The following is an 18,772-nucleotide window of genomic DNA, read 5'->3' as shown; positions in this document are numbered from 1 at the left end:
GGGTGACTTCAAGTTGGTGACCTCCACTCTCTTTTGAGTGAATCTTGTAGTAACCTGAACCGGGAAGAGTGCTTACGGTGCAGACAAGCAATTGCTACGTCATCTGCTCCCTTTCTCTAAAATGGCACAAAAGTAACACGTCATCCTTTCTCTGCTTTTGCTACTTTTTGGTTTGTTTCTCCCCTATAATGCTCCATACAGTGTTGACCACAAATATATTTTTGTCACGGGGCGGATCCTCTATATTACTTTTTTTTTATTTTTATAAATAAACATGCTGAACTGATTTTCTAGGACACTGTGCTGACGTGGTAATGTACAGAGAAATGTAGATTTGTTTTTGTTTTCTTGTATCTCGAGGAAAAAAATCTATGATTCTCTATATACTACCACGACAGCACCGCATAATAGTGAGTCAGTCAAATTTTATTTTTATTTTTTCACTCCTGCAACAGTGGAGAGAAGTGGCGTTGAATTAAACATTAGGGTGTATTACCATTTGGTGAGCTGAAAATGAGTTATTTACCATTCTAGCTCACTGATCATTTTAATTATCAAAACGTGATATCATTTTAATTATCAAAATGTGAATGATCACATTTTGATTAAAAGAAATTCAGACCGATAATGAATTCGGAGGGTTGAAGTGACTATGGTAATTAAAATGAACAGTGAGCTGGAATTGTATATTAATTGAAAGTTGGATTAAAATCTTTTCTATGTAGGCTTTAGGACCTATATCACATTTAAAAAAGAAAATTTTATTTTAACTTAGAGAAACACTTTCATAGGTTTTATGATGTAGATCATATTTAAACATAAAAATAAAAAAATAAAAATTTATTTGAATTTTATCAAAAATTTTGAAAATGGATCGTCATTGAACTCCCTCCCAAATATTAATAAGGTAATTCAACTGTACGAAAGTGTTACAAATTATTGCAAGAGAAAAGTGTTATAGAGGATCCGCTTTCTTTTTGTCAGCGGTTGAAGAGGCGCACGGCACATTTCCAACTCTATGTGTGACATTTATTAAAAAGTGTGGACTTTTCTTTTAGGTTCCCTATCAAACATAGGGTTATAATGAGAGAAAAAAACTCCGATTTCATAGAGATAAGTATTGGTGTTTTAGGGATCCATACATATTTTTCCAAGAATCTATTTTCTTGGAAATCCTTTGGAGTATGTTATTTTCCCATCTTAACCAGTGGCTTTAAGTAGACCGCCAAACTTTGGTTGAGAACATTGTTTTCCAACGTTGTTTAAGAAAAATACTTGAATCAAATTAGATTTGAGGCTCACCATCAAATGAACTGCTGAGATGAAAGGATACTTCTTAGGATTTCCCACATGAACCGAATCCCAGATAAATACTGATCCCTAGGAACCTTTTTTTTTCAGATATATGTTTGATGCTGTGCATCAAATGTCATTTGAGGTTAGAAAATTCCTATTTTTAATTGCTCTGTTATAACCTATATTGTAACCATATTAAAATTGAACTCGAACTAAATAGATATGAGCTTTGGGTTTAGACATCACAAATTTAAAAATAATTAATAATAAATAAAGATGCTAATGAGTAAGATGTTTATTATTACTATACGATTGATGGTTTGCTCTTCAACCAGTTAAAAATTCTTGTGGGGGCTATAAAGAGTTAATGTCAATTATTTATTTATTTATTTTTATCTTTATTATCAATCGCAGTAGTATATAAATCCTTATAATTTTTAATCATTCTTGACTTGTACATCCTAGACAAGTTGCATCCATGATTCGGAATAAAATTACTGCTTCAACTTTATATGATAACTTTAGATTCTAGATAGTCCGGCAAACATTCTAACAAAGCAAACTAGGACAAAAAAAAAATGTCTTTTAATAGCCAAAAATAACATATTCTCCAATAAAAATGACTTTTTATAGGCGAAGGGGTTTTTCTTTCAATTATTGGTGCGGTTAAAGTATGCATTAAAAAACACCAAAAGTGATCGTGTAAAACACGAAGGTGACAAGTATATAAAAAGAATAACATTAAAAGTAAATGTATGAATTTTTTTTTTTTTAATTTGAATATTCTGTCAAAATTAAGATTGATTTGATCTTTAAAGTAAACTTACAAACACAGTAAAACTAAGATTAAAAATTAACTTAAAAAAAAAGGGTAACTTGAAATTCTGCCCCAAGTTAAAATTATAAAAGTTTTCAAGAATTGTATAATGTCAATGTTATTCCATGGAAATAAATGAAGATAATTTAAGAAAAATATATATGTAAAGTAAGAAAAATCTTTTTTTTTTTTTTTTTAATTTGAATATTTTGTCAAAATTGATTTTGACTTTATTATTAAAGTAAAATTACAAGAACAATAAGAGTATGATTAAAAATTAACTTTGAAAAAAAATAAGAAAAGTAGAAATTCCCGTCCCAAGTTGAAATTGTCATAGTTTTCAAGAATTGTAAATTGCCAATGTTATTCCATGGAAATAAATGAAGATGATTTAAGAAAAATATATATGTAAAGTAAGAAAAATCTTTTTTTTTTTTTTTTAATTTGAATATTTTGTCAAAATTGATTTTGACTTTATTATTAAAGTAAAATTACAAGAACAATAAGAGTACGATTAAAAATTAACTTTAAAAAAAATTAAAAAAATTAAGAAAAGTAGAAATTCCCGTCCCAAGTTGAAATTGTCATAGTTTTCAAGAATTGTAAATTGCCAATGTTATTCCATGGAAATAAATGAAGATAATTTAATATAAATATATATATATATGTATATATATGTATGTTTTTTTTTTTTAATTAATGTAAATCAGTCCAACCGATATTGAACTTGGGTCCAATCAATTTGATAAATTTTTGTTCAATCGTTGCTTTGGTTTCTAAAACACTACCCCCTTTTGAAAGTAAAAACAAAATACTCAAAAGCAAATTCTCTCACAACTTTCGGCATCATAGAGTCCAAGGAATCATGGACACATTTTATGGAAGAAACCCTTTAAGTTCCAAAATTGTGAATTGATGGTCTTTGCTTCTCTAGATCATTAGTTCACTTAATCATAGAGAACCATAGAAAATAGTTGGACAAAGGAAGATTGTGACGCCTATCATAGTCACAAAATTCTCCATATTTTTAAAAACTTTCAAAAATTCTCTGAATAAGGGACTTGCTGATCTGTAAAATATCGATTAATTCAGCAAAATATTGACCCTTCATCCTCAAAATTTTATTTCCTTCAACTCTCAAATCTCATTAACAAAGTACGATTTGTAAGGAGGCCAAAGATGATGGTTTTGGGGAAGAAACCCCCAAAAAAACATTTATATAATTATTCCCATTAATTTTTTCTTTTTTACTATGAAACTTTCACAAATTTATCCAAATTAACTAAACAGAACCTCCAAATCATATCTTACACTCTTGATCATGAACTTAAATCTCTTGATCCTGATGAGGGAAGACTCCATAAGGTTTTTTTTTTGTTAATCAAACAAATACTCCAAAAAACCGATCTGATGGAGAAGAGAAGAACTATGCATATAAGAGAGTCACGGTGTTTAATTAGGGTATGACACACCCAAGAACGGAGGAAAATATACACTCAACACTCCCCCTCACTCATAAGGTGGAAAGATTCGAACCTGTGACCTATACAAACTATAGAAACCTAGTGCTCTGATATCATGTTAACCAATCAATTATTCCAAAAAGACTGATCCGAAGAAGGGGAGAAATATGAATATAAAAGAGTCACAGGACTTAACTAGGGTATATATATGACACACCCGAGAGTGGAGGAAAATATATATTCAACACTTCCTCTTATTAAAACACACAAATATACAAACTTGGAATTCCTATAAATATATCTAGAACGATTTCGATGGAGACAACATATAATTTCGCAGATATTACATGAAGAGAAACTTAAGATAATTATACAGCTATGAACATAGAAAATATAATCGAAGATCGACTTTTCATAAATTCTGTCTTCCAAACTCATAGTTGTAAAGATAAAGATCGCTGCGGATCGGAAGCAACATCTTAATCTCTTCTTCATCAACTCTCCACAGTGAGTCGGAACAGTCCCATAGAGGAGAAGCCATTGGAGAACAAAAGAAATTGCATCCTTGTTGTCCACTAGTCACCTCTTCTGATGAAGCAATTTCCTCCCATATTTGATCCATTGAGTACCCTTTCACACCTTCTTCACATACCTCTCCTCCTCTCATAGCTAAAAAATCACTACAACTTCCTTTGTCATGCAAGCTTTGATCTTCAATATTGGTTTTCGACGATGAGCAACAACTAGAAGATGATGTCAATGAAGACGATGAAGTATGCTTCCTCTCTTGAGCCTTCTTCCTCATAAGGGTCCTCCAATAATTCTTTATCTCGTTGTCGGTTCGACCAGGTAATTTTCGAGCAATTCTAGACCACCTGTGAATAATTATTGTAAATTTTTGTCAACATCAAACACTACTAGATAAAACCACCAAGTCAATAAACACACAAAAGATCACATAGAGAATAGTGATATCAAAGAGGAATACCTGACTATAAAATTTACTAATCTGGAACATAGCTAAGGAAGAAAATCTCTAAGATTTTTCGGAATGATCGGAGGAGAATTGTATCTTAAGGAAACTACTAATAATCTTGATTTTTTTTTTTTTTAAAGTTAGGCAAGCAAGGCCTTAGTGGTCAAAGGAGGTGAAGGTGAGCTCAATGAGATTTGAACCTATGTCATGGAATCAAGTAATCAACTTACCTCCAGCTTTTACCAACTTAGCTAAGTGGCACCTTCATTACTAAAAATCTAAAATATGAAAACACGCAAATCCCTAGGATCTCATAAATGATGAGAAGTAGAATTGTATTTAAGGAAACTATTATATTAGGATTAAAGGAAGAAATTCTATAAATGATTAAAGAACAATGAGAAGGGATTTTTGGAATCGATCTAGGAGGAGTTGTTAACATAAGCATCGAAAATTCTTTGACAGATGAGTCCCAGGAGCAACAACAATTGAAGACAAGTTCCGTCCATATCAATCCCAAGTCCAAATATTGGCGATCTCGAGGTGCTGGAAGGTAAAGGTTAAAATTCTTTTCCACATATATATGATTATCATTTATTAAAAGAAATAGAAAGAGAAAGAGAGAGAGAAAGATGTGAATTCAATCAAACCTATTTCCCCATCTGGATTGAAGTTCAAGGATGAGTTGTTCTTCTTGAGGTGTAATCTTGCCACGTTTGAGATCTGGGTGTAAGTAATTAACCCAACGTAACCTGCAACTCTTTCCAGATCTGTTCAAACCTACAACAAAACCAAGAGATTAAAAGGGTAGGTAGGTAGGTAGTAGGGGTTTTTGGGGTTTTCTCCACCCTTTTAAGCCCAAACCACACCCACTTCTCCTAATAATCCTCTAGTCTAAGTACCTACATAGTACTTTATACTTGTGTGCTCCCCGCCACCTCCAAACCTGAAACTTTTGCCACGAAATCCCATCGTCGATCTCCTAATATCTTCACATAGTACACCAGTTTAAGGTCCTCTTCCTCTGTCCATGGTCCTTTACGACTTTCTTCTCTCTCCATCTCTCTCTCTCTCTCTCTAATCTTTTGATGGTGGAGGGTTCTCTCCCTTACTTTTAGAGGCCTGTGACTCCACTTACTAGTACACTGGGACGTATGACTCTACCACTTGTATTTATAGTATATTATAGTTTTACAACTCGAGAAACTCGGCTCGACTTCGTTGAATTGAGTCAAGTTTAATTTGCAGATCGGTTAGAGTTATGATGCTCTAAGAGGCCAACTGCCTCGTCTCCTACTCGGGCCTACGTAGGGATGTCACCTTCGTCATAAAAAATTAAAACAAGTGGTAATGGGGAGGGGGACTTGGTCATAAAAAAAAAATTAAATCAAGAAAGAGGGATGGATGGGGGAACTTTTAACCAAACAAAATTAACAATTATGGTGTAAAGAAAAAATTGTAATGATTTTGTAACTCAATCGACGTGTACTCTGTAAGAATCGTAGATTTTTCCCCTCAAGATACGCAATTGCACACGAGGAGGGTGGGGGTGGGGGTGGGGGGGACTTCGTCATAAAAAATTAAAACAGAAAAGAGAGAAGGAGGGGGGAACTTTTAACCAAACAAAATTTATAACTATAGTGTAATTGGAAAATTGTAATGATTTTATAACTCAATCGACGTGTACTCTATAAGAATCGTAAATATTTTCCCTTGGGATGCACAACTGCACATTTGGGGGGGGGGGAATTTGTCATAAAAAATTAAAACAAGAAAGAGGGAAAGAAGAGGGAACTTTTAACCAAACAAAATTCACAACTATAGTGTAATTGGAAAATTGTAATGATTTTGTAACTCAACCTGACACGGTAACTCAAGAACTCAATCGGTGTGTACTCTGCCAAAATTGTAGATTTTTCCTCTCGAGATATACAACTGCACATCCCCACAAATGTGCAGCTATGTATTGCAAGGGGAAAAATCTACGATTCTTACGAAGTACATGTCGGTTGAGTTTTTGAGTTATCCTGTCAGGTTAAACTACAAAATCAATACTCATTGGAAAATGAGCCACTTTAAAAGTAATACTCAAAAGAATCACCACCGAGATCCAGAGATCTAGAACGATATCCCATTCCTATAACAACATAAGGTGATTGGCATGTTTTAATTGATTAGAGATTAAACACATCGGGATGGGTGCAACATAGAGAACAACTTGTTTAGGAGAGATATGACTAAGATATACCTTTGTGTATAGTTTTTTTCCTAATCCTTGGAAACTAAGGGTATGTTTGATTGCATGGAAAGTCACTTTCCATGGAATTTGAAATCTATGGAAAATTAGTTGTGGAAAATAGGTAGAGTTGGAAAATCAAATTCCATTGTTTGATTTCACTTGGATAAAATCATGGAAAAAATATGAGAAAAAATAAGAAGAGGAGAAGGAGGATGTGGCGACGACGAAGGCGACGGTGGCGGCGACGACGACGGCGGTGGCGGTGGCAGTGGCGGTGGCTGCTATGACGACGATGGTGGAGGCGGTGGCGACGACGACGATGAAGGTAAGTGAGGAAAATGGGGGGAGAACTTGGTGATGGTGGTGGCGGAGGAGGTGAGGGATGGAGAAGAAGAAAGATAAGAAGAGAGAGAGAGAAGGTGGTCAGAGACGGAGCCGACGGCGATGGCGATGGTGACGACGGCGATGACGACGACGGCAAGGTTAGTGTAATGGTGGTGGTGGTGGTAGTGGTGGTAGTAGGGAATAATTGATGATGGAAAACATGGGTGGATTTCATTTTCCCACCCATATGGGTGGGAAAGTGAATCCATGATTTAGTGGACTTTTTGAATGGGGTGGAAAATGAATTCCATTTCCATGTGCAATCAAACACTTGAAAAATGTCATTTTCCATGAAAATTGATTTTCCACCTTATTTTCCATGTGCAATCAAACATACCCTAAGTTTTTTATTTACAAATTAGTCTCTCCATTCATTACAATAGATTGAACTAAAAAGTTTCTTTCTGTCTACACCATTTTTGTCTTAGGATTTGAAGGAACTCCCTAACAAGCCTATGAACAAGAGAAAGTGTGTTTTTATCTATCATTTTCCATTTTGGGTTATTGAAGCTCCCCAACAAGCCCCAACCTTCGATGAATGATAATTAATGTCTTACATTGTTGAGTGCCCTCGATGACTAGTAAAAATCCTAATTTTTTTGTAACTTCCATGAATTACAAAATATTTTACAAAATTGAGCCTCAATGCTTACTTATTATGGTCGAGTGTCAACGACTAACCAAAATCTAAGTTTTTGTTACTTCTATGAGTTGAAAATGTTCTATAGTGTCGAGGCTCAACAATTATTGATTATCATCGAGGCTCAACGATATAACATTTCCACCCTCGACAATTAGTTAAAATCCAAGTGTCTTTAATTTTTGGGAGTTAAAATAGTTATATCAATAAAATAGTTAGTAATTTTCTATTTCTTTTGTATTTTAATTTCTACCTTCTTAACAATTTTTTTGGGTAAAATCATTTTCTTGACTATTTTTCATTCACAATCATACAAACCATAAAAGAAAAAAAAAATATATGAAAAGGTTTAAAGCATATTCAATCTAGTGGAGTTAACTTGGATGAGTTTAAAAGCATCCACTTAAGTTATTCCAATGCGACGACGACAACAATGACAATAATAATATATAAAAAAATTTAAAATATGATCAACTCTTAACTAAATTCCGATTCCCAAAATGTGAAAGTGCAAGAGAACAGGTTTTCAGGTGATTATCTCCCAGGTTTAAAGTGACAATCATATATATATATATATATATATATATATATTATATATATATATATATATGTGGGTCAGGATCAAGGGACATATGTAAAAACAATGTAATAATGAAACAAATTCAAAATATAGGTTAGAGGTTTTGGATTGAGCTGATTTTTTGTGATGATGATCTCTATGATGAGAATGTCATCCTAAAAAAAATCAGTCCAATCTTAAACTTCTAACCCCATCAAAAGTGATTTACAATGTGGACCGTTGATTTTTTACCAACAATTTGTAAACCACTTTTGATGGACTTAAGAGTTTCAGATTGAACTAATTTTTTGTGAAGGTGATCTTCTCATCATTGAGAACATCCTCACAAAAATTCAGCTCAATTCAAAACCTCTAACTCTTATTTTGAACAACCATTGTTTTTACATATGTCTCTTGATTATAAAAGTGATCATCTCACGAGTGTGCTATTTTTAACGAGATCGTCACTTGAAAAACTTGCACGCACGTTCACATTTTGAGAATTAAAATGAACAATTAGCCAGAGTTGGAATTTCTTTATATTCAACTCACGAAATGATAATTTAGCCAAATAAAAAAGTCTTGTCTCAAAGTTTTGGGATAGGTTAAATGAGTTAAGTTCTTTCATTCTACTATGTCCAAAGCCAAATCTAAACATACCCCTCTGAAAAATGATGAAATCAGCTAGTTAGAAGTCACCATCTGGTTTGAGGATGGGGTAAACAGGATCAACCCACAAAAATATGCCATTTAGTGTGTAATGGGATGGGAAGTAAAGTAGGTGTCCAAATCATGCTTGTACAAGAACCACATTCAATGAATAAGTGGAAGGGAAAGGATCAGAACTCTAATTTATCTAAATATGAGGTCTGTCAAATATGCTTCATTACCTAAAGAGATAAGTCAAAAACACATTCAATTTTGCTTTAGAAAAAAACCTCTATTTTAACCTATGCAAGGATGATAAGTTATTGACCAAGGTGGCATGTCTAATTTATCAGATTAACAAGGGTGTAATTTCAAAAAATAACATAGTAAAATTTTATTTTGCACCATTAGGAAGGAAAAATTACTTGATTTACCCTTCAATAGGAACTTATTTCTAAATGCACCCTGAGGGTGGTATCTTAATAATCCAACTAGTCAAAAATCATGATTTCTTAATACTTCCCACTCTTGATAAAACGTTAAACTCAAAATATTTGAGATTCATCATTCAAATTGTTGAGATGAACCATTCTAATGGTCAATCTCAATAGTTTGAATCATTGATCTCAATGATTCATGTTTAAACGCCGAGATTGATGATTGGATCAAAGATTGATCTCAAGGATTTGAATTGTTAATCTCAACAATTGAAAAGGGAGTGAGGGGGCATTAAAAGTTAAAAAAGTTCACTAATTATGTGAAAAAACGAAACAACAAAGATAACAAAAATCGTACACAAACATAAAGATTTACGTGGTTCAATAATGTGCCTACATCATGAATCAGATCAAAAATCTAATCACACAATTTTCTTTCAAGTTTTTACAGTCCAAGGGATCTTTAGCAAAAGTTGCGTATAGAGAAAATGTGTCTATCTCCCCAAAAATAGAAGGAAAAAAAAAAAAATCCCTTCAGAAAATATTATATAATTACTTTTTTTATAAATCCTAAATTTTTTTGATTAGTGGGCTCTACTTTCAAGCCCCTGGGTAGGGAGCGATGCCTCATGCACCCCCTCAGCGCGATGCCTCATGCACCCCCTCAGCTTAGTGTAATCCCAACATAATACAAGACATTTACACAACAAATTGGACCATCAAATTATCATGAACAAGTTAGGGGTATTCAAAAAGAAATCTCCCCATCAAGATTCATTAATTAATTTTTCCAAATAAGAAACACCCAATCCCATTTCAATACTTGCACAATTTAGACACTTTATTAAGGAGGGATGTCTAATATATCACATTAATTAGGAAAGAGGATAAAAAAGAAGTGAATTGAAAGAAAAAAAAACTCATAAAATTGTTAGTTTCCTTAGTGGATGAATAAAGATAGGGTAGTGTTAAAGACACCCCAATTATTATAAGGGCACCTATTTGGGGTGTCTTTAACACTACCCATAAAGATAATTTCTAAAGTATCAGACCTTGTACTCTAAAGTAACCTATAGAGGAGAAGGGGATGTGATGGGAGCACTCGTTTTATTTTGAATTATTTTAATTTTACCGATAAGGTAAGGGTGAAGGCGGCAATTAAATAAAATATTAAGTAGTGGTTACTGATTAAGCAATTATAAAAAAGTTGAGGGCTTTTTTTATTTATTTTATTTATTTATTTATTTTTAGTGGTTGTGAATTGTGATGGATCTAGTGATAAGCAGGGAGGCTTATGTAAGCTTTCTCCCTTTCCTTGGCCGTGCATGGTCCTCTTAATTCCATTACTTTCTACACAAAAACCCTGACCATTAAAATATAAAATCTCGAGGAAAAGCATCGATGGTTCTGATGTCACTGCAGTGTTGAGGAAGTTACTTAATTTAGTATATATATAAACTATCTTGTTATACTTTTTCTACCTCGATTGTTGAATTTTGCATCTTAATGATTATGATTTAGGGTTTTTTCCTGAATCATTAGATACCTACCCATTAAAATAATGGCTTAGTGATTACCGCCCAAAATCTAATAATTTCGTAATCTAGGAAGGTTGCGTATCTCGAATTCTAGCTCATATATTCATATTGATTCTTCTGAACCATGAGCCTAAAGGGCCCATGAAGCACTACTATTGAAGTAATGAGGAGGATTTTTATTTAGGATTTTGAGACTAAAGTACAGGACATATATAAGCCATCACTGTTCAACTTTTTTTTTTTATTTTAAAAGTGACGAATAAGATATCCAACGCCCCTTCTGAGATCAGACTAGTTTCTATGATTGCACACCTTGATCCCACAAAAACTTTTCAATGTGCAACAAAGTAAGTCAAGAAATCATCTAATTTTGAACACACGACCAAAGATAGCAAGCCCATACCATTGAGTCAATTTTCAAGGGATTAGATACATTTTGCATTAAGTAAATATATAAATAATTCCAATAGATGATACACTAAGATAGCCTAGTATAGTCACATTCCACGAAGGGCTAATAGAATTCCAATTAGAAGGAATAATACAAGATGAAGATAAGTAAAGAGGGTACACTTAAACATTGGAAAAATAAATAAATTTATTATAATTGAAGATAGGTTTGTTGCTAGTAAACTAAGAACATATACTTTTTAAAAGTTTTACTAAAAATACATCAACCAGTGGAAGTTGAAATAGAGCCCAATCAAGTATTGACAAGTTCAACTTGTAATTATCAAATTTAAAAAAGAGTCCAACTAACCTTACTAAGATAGTAAAGAAAAAAAAGACTTTACTAAGTCTCGTCCATCGTCAAAATGAGCCCAAGATGCATAAATCATATTCTCGAGATTCATAATAAATCTCGAGATCTTATTTTACACATTTCAAGGTATTTTGATAGTGTATGAGGCTTAATAAGGCCTTTTTCCTCACTTTCTTAGGAAGGAAAGGGTTTCTCTTTAAAAAAAAAAAAAAAAAAACTCCAAAAAGGTCTTATAAGGGACTTAAGCTCACCCCCAATTACTAAAGGACTTGTATGGGTTGAATCACTTTTTGCTTATGGCCATTTTCGATTTTTCAAAAGTATCGAAAGTACTAAAGCATTTACCAAAAGATAATTTAATCCAAACAATGCTTTTATATGATGTTAGTGTGAAAAACGCTTTCAAAGTTGAACCAAAATGGACACTAAACTATTAATTTTAGAGATCACCCAAGAAATTAGTTTATTCTTTAAATCTTCTGAATCTAAATGTATCTGATCCGGCCTCTTTCATTCTTGTTTAAAAGTAATTCCTGTTGAATCGATAACCTTGGATCTTTTATTTTTTTAATTTATCTAGGATTTTGTTAATGTGTGCCCCAAAGGCACGCATCAAAGTGCAATAAATATACTTTGAAAATTGCATTTTATATCGAAACTACCCTTAAAAAGATTGTTTTTTACTAAAATAACCTTAGATTCCAATTTCCAAAGTGTATTTATTGAATTTTAACGTGTGTCCAACAAGACCCATTTATACAATCCTTATTATTATAACGAAAGAAGGCCAAATATATGTTTTTAAATGCCAAATTTTTGAAGATAAAAAATGCTCTTATTTTTATATTTAACCTTAATTCCATATTAAGATAATTTTAGTAAAATAATTAGAATTTTTTTTTTTTAATTTCTTTACAACTTATAATTTATATAGTAAAATATAAATTGAAATGGGGAGGCCTAGATAGTGGAGTGGAAGAGGACAATATGCCCGAGAAACGTGGGGGCTTCCAAAACCTATTAAAATGCGCACCACTTATCATCCAAGTCGCGAATGCAGACAAAATATGAAAAAGAAGATATTAAGAATCTTTTTATTTTATTATTTATTAAGGCTTTCTGGCCTTGTATTTACTTTTTTTTAGTGGATATAGTGGCGGCTGTACGGGTGTGAATGGGCCCAGGCTGGATTTATTATTTTGGGTTGGGCCTGGTTCAGGATGGGCTAATTGCTTTGGGCTAGACTTCCAGCTGGTCCGACAATCAATCCATGCCTGACCCATGGCCTATCCGAAACTGGCTTCTGGTTGGATTGGGGTTAGACATATTTTCAGAAAATTAAAAAGGAAAATTTAGATTTTTTTTAAAAAAAAAAGAAGATTTACCGGGCAGACCTATCTGTTGCAATTTTATTACAAAAACTCGATTACTTCGTCAAGTTTGTTACCTGAGCAAACCGTACTTTATGAATCAGACTAGCATGACTAACTTAGTAAGATTTCAGATCTTGCTAAGGGTTGTTGGACCAATATTGATTATTAAATTAGCAATCCAATACCACAGATTTATAGATTTCGTGAAAAAATATTCAGATTTAAAATAATTAAAAAAAACTTTTTAACCTGATCATAGTTGCTGAAAATGGATAGCTACCTTCTCAAATTTAAAACTATAATTATATGGTGAAAACTAACTGTTTTTTTCCTAATTGTTTTTCAAAGTTCTTAAAATTTTGTCCTTTATAATTATGTGCCATCAAATCATGTTTTTGGATCCTACAAATTAATGCGATTAGAATCCCATACAAAGAATATTAAGTAATAAATTAATCCCATAAATTTGACTTTTATGATGTGGATCCGGCCTCCAAGGTTTTTTTAAGGTAACAAACTTGTTAAAGTGAGGTTTGATGGGTAACAAACTTTATAAAGTTAGGTTCCCTTGGAGTTGTCAGAACTCCAAAGAATTTTTTGTAATAAAAATGAAACAATTAGGTTTGCCTGTAAATCTCTCTTAAAAAAATAAAAAAAACTTTCTTTACTAACTCAATAAGAAAATTAAATTTCCTGACCCCATCACCTTGTGCCATCAGAAAATGTGCCCCGATAAGGATGTAGAGAACAAAATTCTAAGAACTTTGGGAAATAAAATATTGCAAAAAGTTAAATTTGAAAATACGCTGGCTGTCCATTTTCAACACCTTAGATCAAGTTAAATTTTGTTTTGTTTTGAACCTGACTTTTTCTATGAAATATAGAAGGCTGTGGTGTTAGATTGCCAATGTGGTAATCTATGTGGGCCCAACGACCCTTAGTATGATTCGAAATCTTACGAAGTGGGTCAAGCTAGCCTGACTCTTTCTTTTTTTTTCAAACTGGTGTCGACCCAAAGTTAGAAGTTCCCCATGTTTAAAACACAGCTAGTTAAATCAAAATATGTTCATATGAGAGAATATGGTATTTGTAAAGATTACATCAATCAAGATATTAGAAACTAATCTAATATAGATATACTAATTATCTATAATTCCTAATGTAAAATATCTTAATAGATATTGCTTAATATTTTTTTCTCGATAACCACCTTAACCTTCCTTTTATTATGAGATACAGTGTCAATGATGCAATGTATCTCATGCATCATAATATGATGCATTCTACTCTTAGAGTTCAAAACACAAAATCAAAACCAATTCCTTGGTCTTAAGGTTGGGTTAGATTGAAGATATCATGGTGTAAACAAGTTACAAAACTTGTGATTTTGATCGCATAGATTTATCAAATAAGATCTAAATGAATTTCTTCATTCTATGAACAGTGTTTTACAGGAAAAATCAGTTATTTCTCTTTGACTGAGTTTGAGTTTGGCCTATAATTCCACAAATACTTTGAGAGTTGCTATTGGCACCCCAACTTTTACTTATCACATCCCCAATTAAAAATAAAAAGAGAAGTAAATGATTGAGAATAAGTAAAAGTTGGGGTGCCAATAGAAGCTCTCTCTCTCTCTTTTTTTTTTTTTTTTAATACTAGATTTCTATTTTTTGGGTTTACGATTTTATATGGGCCTAATCATAATTGTAAACCACTACTGAAATTATTTGAACTAGTGTTATATTATTTTGTAATGTTAAGACAATAATTTGAGCCAAATCTGTGTAATATTTGAATAGTGTGTTTTAATCTTTAATTGGGCTGTGATAAATAATTTAAGAAATTGAGGAGTGATTAGTAAAATTTGGGGTGCCAATAGCATCTATCTTGGACCCAATAGCTGGTTTAGATATTCAAAATGCCAATGCTATATGGGTTTTTAAACCTGAAATCTACATTTTAAATTGAATCCCAGTTTGTTTTCTTCTGAATGATTCAGACCTCCCCCATAAGTTTGAGATTTGCTCACCAATTCACAGTATCATTTCCAAAGAAAAGTCAATGCAGCCAAACAAAAATAAAAATAAACCAGATTACTCTAAAACCCAAATTTAAATAATTTTCAAGTTCCAAATAGTAAAATAATTCTAGTACTATTTGTAAACAACACAATCCTAGTATCCTACCATCATCAATACACATAACCATTTAGATACTATATGCTCCCATGAAAAACCTGCTTGATGGAAAGAAGTGGGACCTACAACCCACTCAAAAGTAAGTCCCACTTATCTTTTATTTTTTGATTTATATATATTTTAAAAGCGGGTATCCCTGTAGACAGGGCTAGTCCCAAGCCACGTATAATGCTCGTACATCACACGCATCAGGTAAGTGAGGGTGTGCCCTTGCGAGTAGCCCTGGAGGAATTAATGCTTATTCTGGGTATCAAACTCACGATCTATAGGTATTATCGCTTATCGTTCCAAACTTGCCATTGAGTCCCCCTTATCACTTTAAAAATAAAAAAATCATTAAAGAAAGACTAATGATAATCTGACGTTCTGTACACTCTTTGACCAGGTAGTTACAGAATCATAAATCCTTTTCTTGTGTATCTCGAAGCAAAGGATCTATAATTCTATAATGGGAGGATCTCATCAAATTGTCAAGAGTGTGGCACATCAAGACTAATGAGAGTAATTTTGTAAATTGGGGATGCATTTAATACATGTGGGCTCCTGTGATTGGTCGATCCTGAATCCTATGAGATCTACATCTGTGAGGAAAAAGTCTAAGAGCAGTTTTTGTGTGTGTGTGTGTGTTTGTTTTATACAATTAGATTAAAGTTTTGATGAAAGTACATAATCAGACACAATTTTCAAATAGTTATGTACCTAGATATATTTTGTATAAAGGTAAATTCACAGTTTTAAACACCCAAATTATTTTTTCAAGTAAATGCTCCCTCATAGAATCATCTTTCTTACCTTACTTTAGATTTCAAACTGCAAATAAAAGATTGACATGGTGAAGCTTGAAGATATACGAAAAGGTAAGTTATTTATCAATTTTTTTTCTTCAAAAAGTAATTCCTAATTTTAATCATGAACAACAAACTCTGATTTTATTTCCTTTGCAAATGTTATTTCTCAAAATTACTTATCTCCTATTTTCACATAGATTTTTCTTCTTAATTCAAAAAATAAAAATAACATGATAACTGCTTTTGAAAATTTTAAAAGTGACAAATTCATTGCTTATTTGTTTCAAAGTGTTGGATTTACTGTTTTATTATTTCAAAGTGGTCAAATTCATGAATCGAGTAATGGGACTAGCAATTTCGAAATCCCCAAGCTTCATCTTCAAAAGATTGAAGCAAAACGAAAAAAAAAAATCATTTGGAAAAAAATCTCTCTTCAACATTTGTTCTTCCTTATTGGGTCAAGTTTTGTATAGGAGATCTCTCAAGGTTGTTCAATGTGGATCTAAGATGCCTGAAAATGGTATTTAGATTTTCGATCCATCCATATGAATCCAATTAATAATCAGGTGACGTTAGAAGATTCCAACTTAGCGAAGTTGGTAAGATGTGTGGAGTGTTGATCTCACCATTGTGGTTTGGGGAGCCTGATGATACTATTCAATAAGAAAATTTTCAAGGGTGTTTTTGTAATTTCCTTAGTCTTATGTAAAACCTTAGGTATATTTTCTGAGATGTAGATATTTCACTTTTTGGTGAAAGAGTGTAATTTGTAGCTGCAAGTTTCCTCTTCATAATGGAATCGGTATAATCTATGGACGTACCTCAATCTTGAGGGAGCCATGCAAAATTTTTCTATTCTTTGTGTGATTTGCGTTTGGTTTTTCAATTTGTTTTCTGGTTCGATTGCTCTTATTTTTCTTAACGATGATCTAAGTTTAAAACCTATTGAACCCACTTTCATGTTGACTACTAATCCTCTTGTTTGTCTCGCAAAAGGAAAAAATCAGGTCAGGTTTGTGCACCATGGATCCGATATAGGATGACAATGTCCAAATTGTAGAAGAACACAAAAAGATTCAATAATTTAATTAAGAAGAACGAAGACAACCGTACCACTCCTAGAATAAAATAAAAATTGAAACATTAACACAATCACCTACATATATCAAAGATAACCAAACTTCAACAAATACCAACCCATCACATTGAGCAATTCTATTCCCTCCCCAACTTAATTCCCTCCTCTTGAAGGTAGAGGAGAGATCTTCACAATAAATAGTGAAGATTTCTAGTAATCTGTTGTGGGAAGTTGCTCATGTGTGCACTCCCCAATGAAGATGGTATCATAGATGATGGCGGCAAGAGCGGCACCAATCAATGGGCCAAGCCAATAAACCCAATGATTGGTCCATGTCCAGCTAACGACAGCGGGTCCAAAGGAGACCGCAGGGTTCATGGATGCACCGTCGAAGGCCCCACCAGCTAGTATATTGGCACCCACAATGAAACCAATGGCAATAGGTGCAATTGTCCCTAAATTCCCCTTCTTTGGATCCACAGCTGTGGCATACACAGTGTACACTAGTCCAAATGTCATCACGATCTCGAACACTACAGCATTCCATGCAGTTACGTTTGACGATAAGGAGAACGCCGCTGTTTCCTGCATTGGATCAAATCAAGAACAAATCAAAACTTGTGACCAAAAACCAAATAATTAATTAATAGAACATAAAGGAATCAAATCCAATTATGTACCAATCCACCAGTTGCGAATTTAAGAAGTAAGCAAGCCACAACTGATCCAAGCAATTGTGCAATCCAATACAAAATTCCCCTCAACAATGTAATGTGGCCCCCGACAAAAGCGCCAAAAGTCACAGCGGGGTTAACGTGTCCACCGGAAATATTTGCTCCAACAGAAACCGCCACAAAGAGTGCGAATGCATGGGCTAATGCCGCCGCTACTAGGCCCGATGGTGTTGTGGACCCATTGTTTGTTAGCTTATCTGCCAAAACCACCAAATCAATAAGAACTCAAATTCAATCATAATTTTGGAAAAAAAATAATATTCAAATTCGATTCGAATAGAGAAGTGGGTAATTGAGATCTTACTGAAAGCCATGCCAGAGCCTTCGCCCGCAAAAACAAAGATAAGCATCGAAATGAACTCAGCGAATGCCGCTCTAAGTGCATCGGGTTGACTCGCCTCACCTGGATTCCCAATTGCGATTCTACTGATCGGCATTTTGAAATTTTGATCTAGTTTTGAACTTTAGTTCAAGCTTACAAGCTTTCTTTTTTCCTTTTGTGTTGCTAAATCACTAGTTGGTGTGTCATATATATAACTAAGTTAATGGCTGATGAACCGGCTAGACCCGGTTTACCGGTAACTAATTCAAAAGCCAGTTGGTGGTCTTCGTACCAATACAACCAATGGGCGGGCCTCCGATTCCTCCTGAGATTGCCACGTGTATAGTTAGATTTGAATTTAAAATTCAGAAATTCGGATCACCATAGGTGGTGTATTGGGCACAGAATAATTGTCGGTATTTGAGTTCCACAGTAATCTCGTGGATCCCGAAATGGCCCTCGATTTTTGAGTTTTATTAACCGACCATTTCGTATAAAAATCTAAGTTGGAAAAGTATT

General features: G+C 33.3%; 2 protein-coding genes across 3 annotated transcripts; both read right to left on the bottom strand.

Moving 5' to 3' along the window:
• Positions 1–3,814: 3,814 nt before the first annotated feature.
• On the bottom strand, positions 3,815–5,706 carry LOC147399935 (transcription factor MYB59-like). 2 transcript variants are annotated; one of them, XM_086445506.1, is made up of 3 exons: positions 5,499–5,706; positions 5,203–5,332; positions 3,815–4,451 (listed from the first exon to the last, which is right to left on the bottom strand). In XM_086445506.1, the coding sequence occupies exons 1-3, from the start codon at positions 5,611–5,613 to the stop codon at positions 3,989–3,991; spliced, it is 708 nt and encodes a 235-aa protein (XP_086301632.1). In that variant the 5' UTR covers positions 5,614–5,706; the 3' UTR covers positions 3,815–3,988. The 2 variants fall into 2 exon arrangements, with proteins under 2 accessions (XP_086301632.1, XP_086301631.1); XM_086445505.1 differs by having other exon boundaries at positions 5,455–5,679.
• Positions 5,707–17,173: 11,467 nt separating this feature from the next.
• On the bottom strand, positions 17,174–18,448 carry LOC147399934 (aquaporin TIP1-2). The gene is made up of 3 exons (XM_086446631.1): positions 18,236–18,448; positions 17,878–18,128; positions 17,174–17,782 (listed from the first exon to the last, which is right to left on the bottom strand). Exons 1-3 carry the CDS (start codon positions 18,366–18,368, stop codon positions 17,408–17,410), a joined length of 759 nt encoding a protein of 252 aa, XP_086302757.1. The 5' UTR covers positions 18,369–18,448; the 3' UTR covers positions 17,174–17,407.
• Between the last annotated feature and the right edge of the window lie 324 nt (positions 18,449–18,772).

The sequence above is a fragment of the Akebia trifoliata genome, chromosome 6 (assembly GCF_017979445.1).
Source record: "Akebia trifoliata isolate Shusen 1 chromosome 6, ASM1797944v1, whole genome shotgun sequence".
Classification (NCBI taxonomy): domain Eukaryota; kingdom Viridiplantae; phylum Streptophyta; class Magnoliopsida; order Ranunculales; family Lardizabalaceae; genus Akebia; species Akebia trifoliata.
Note: the sequence above shows the minus strand (reverse complement) of the source record. Positions and strands in the feature narration are given on the sequence as shown.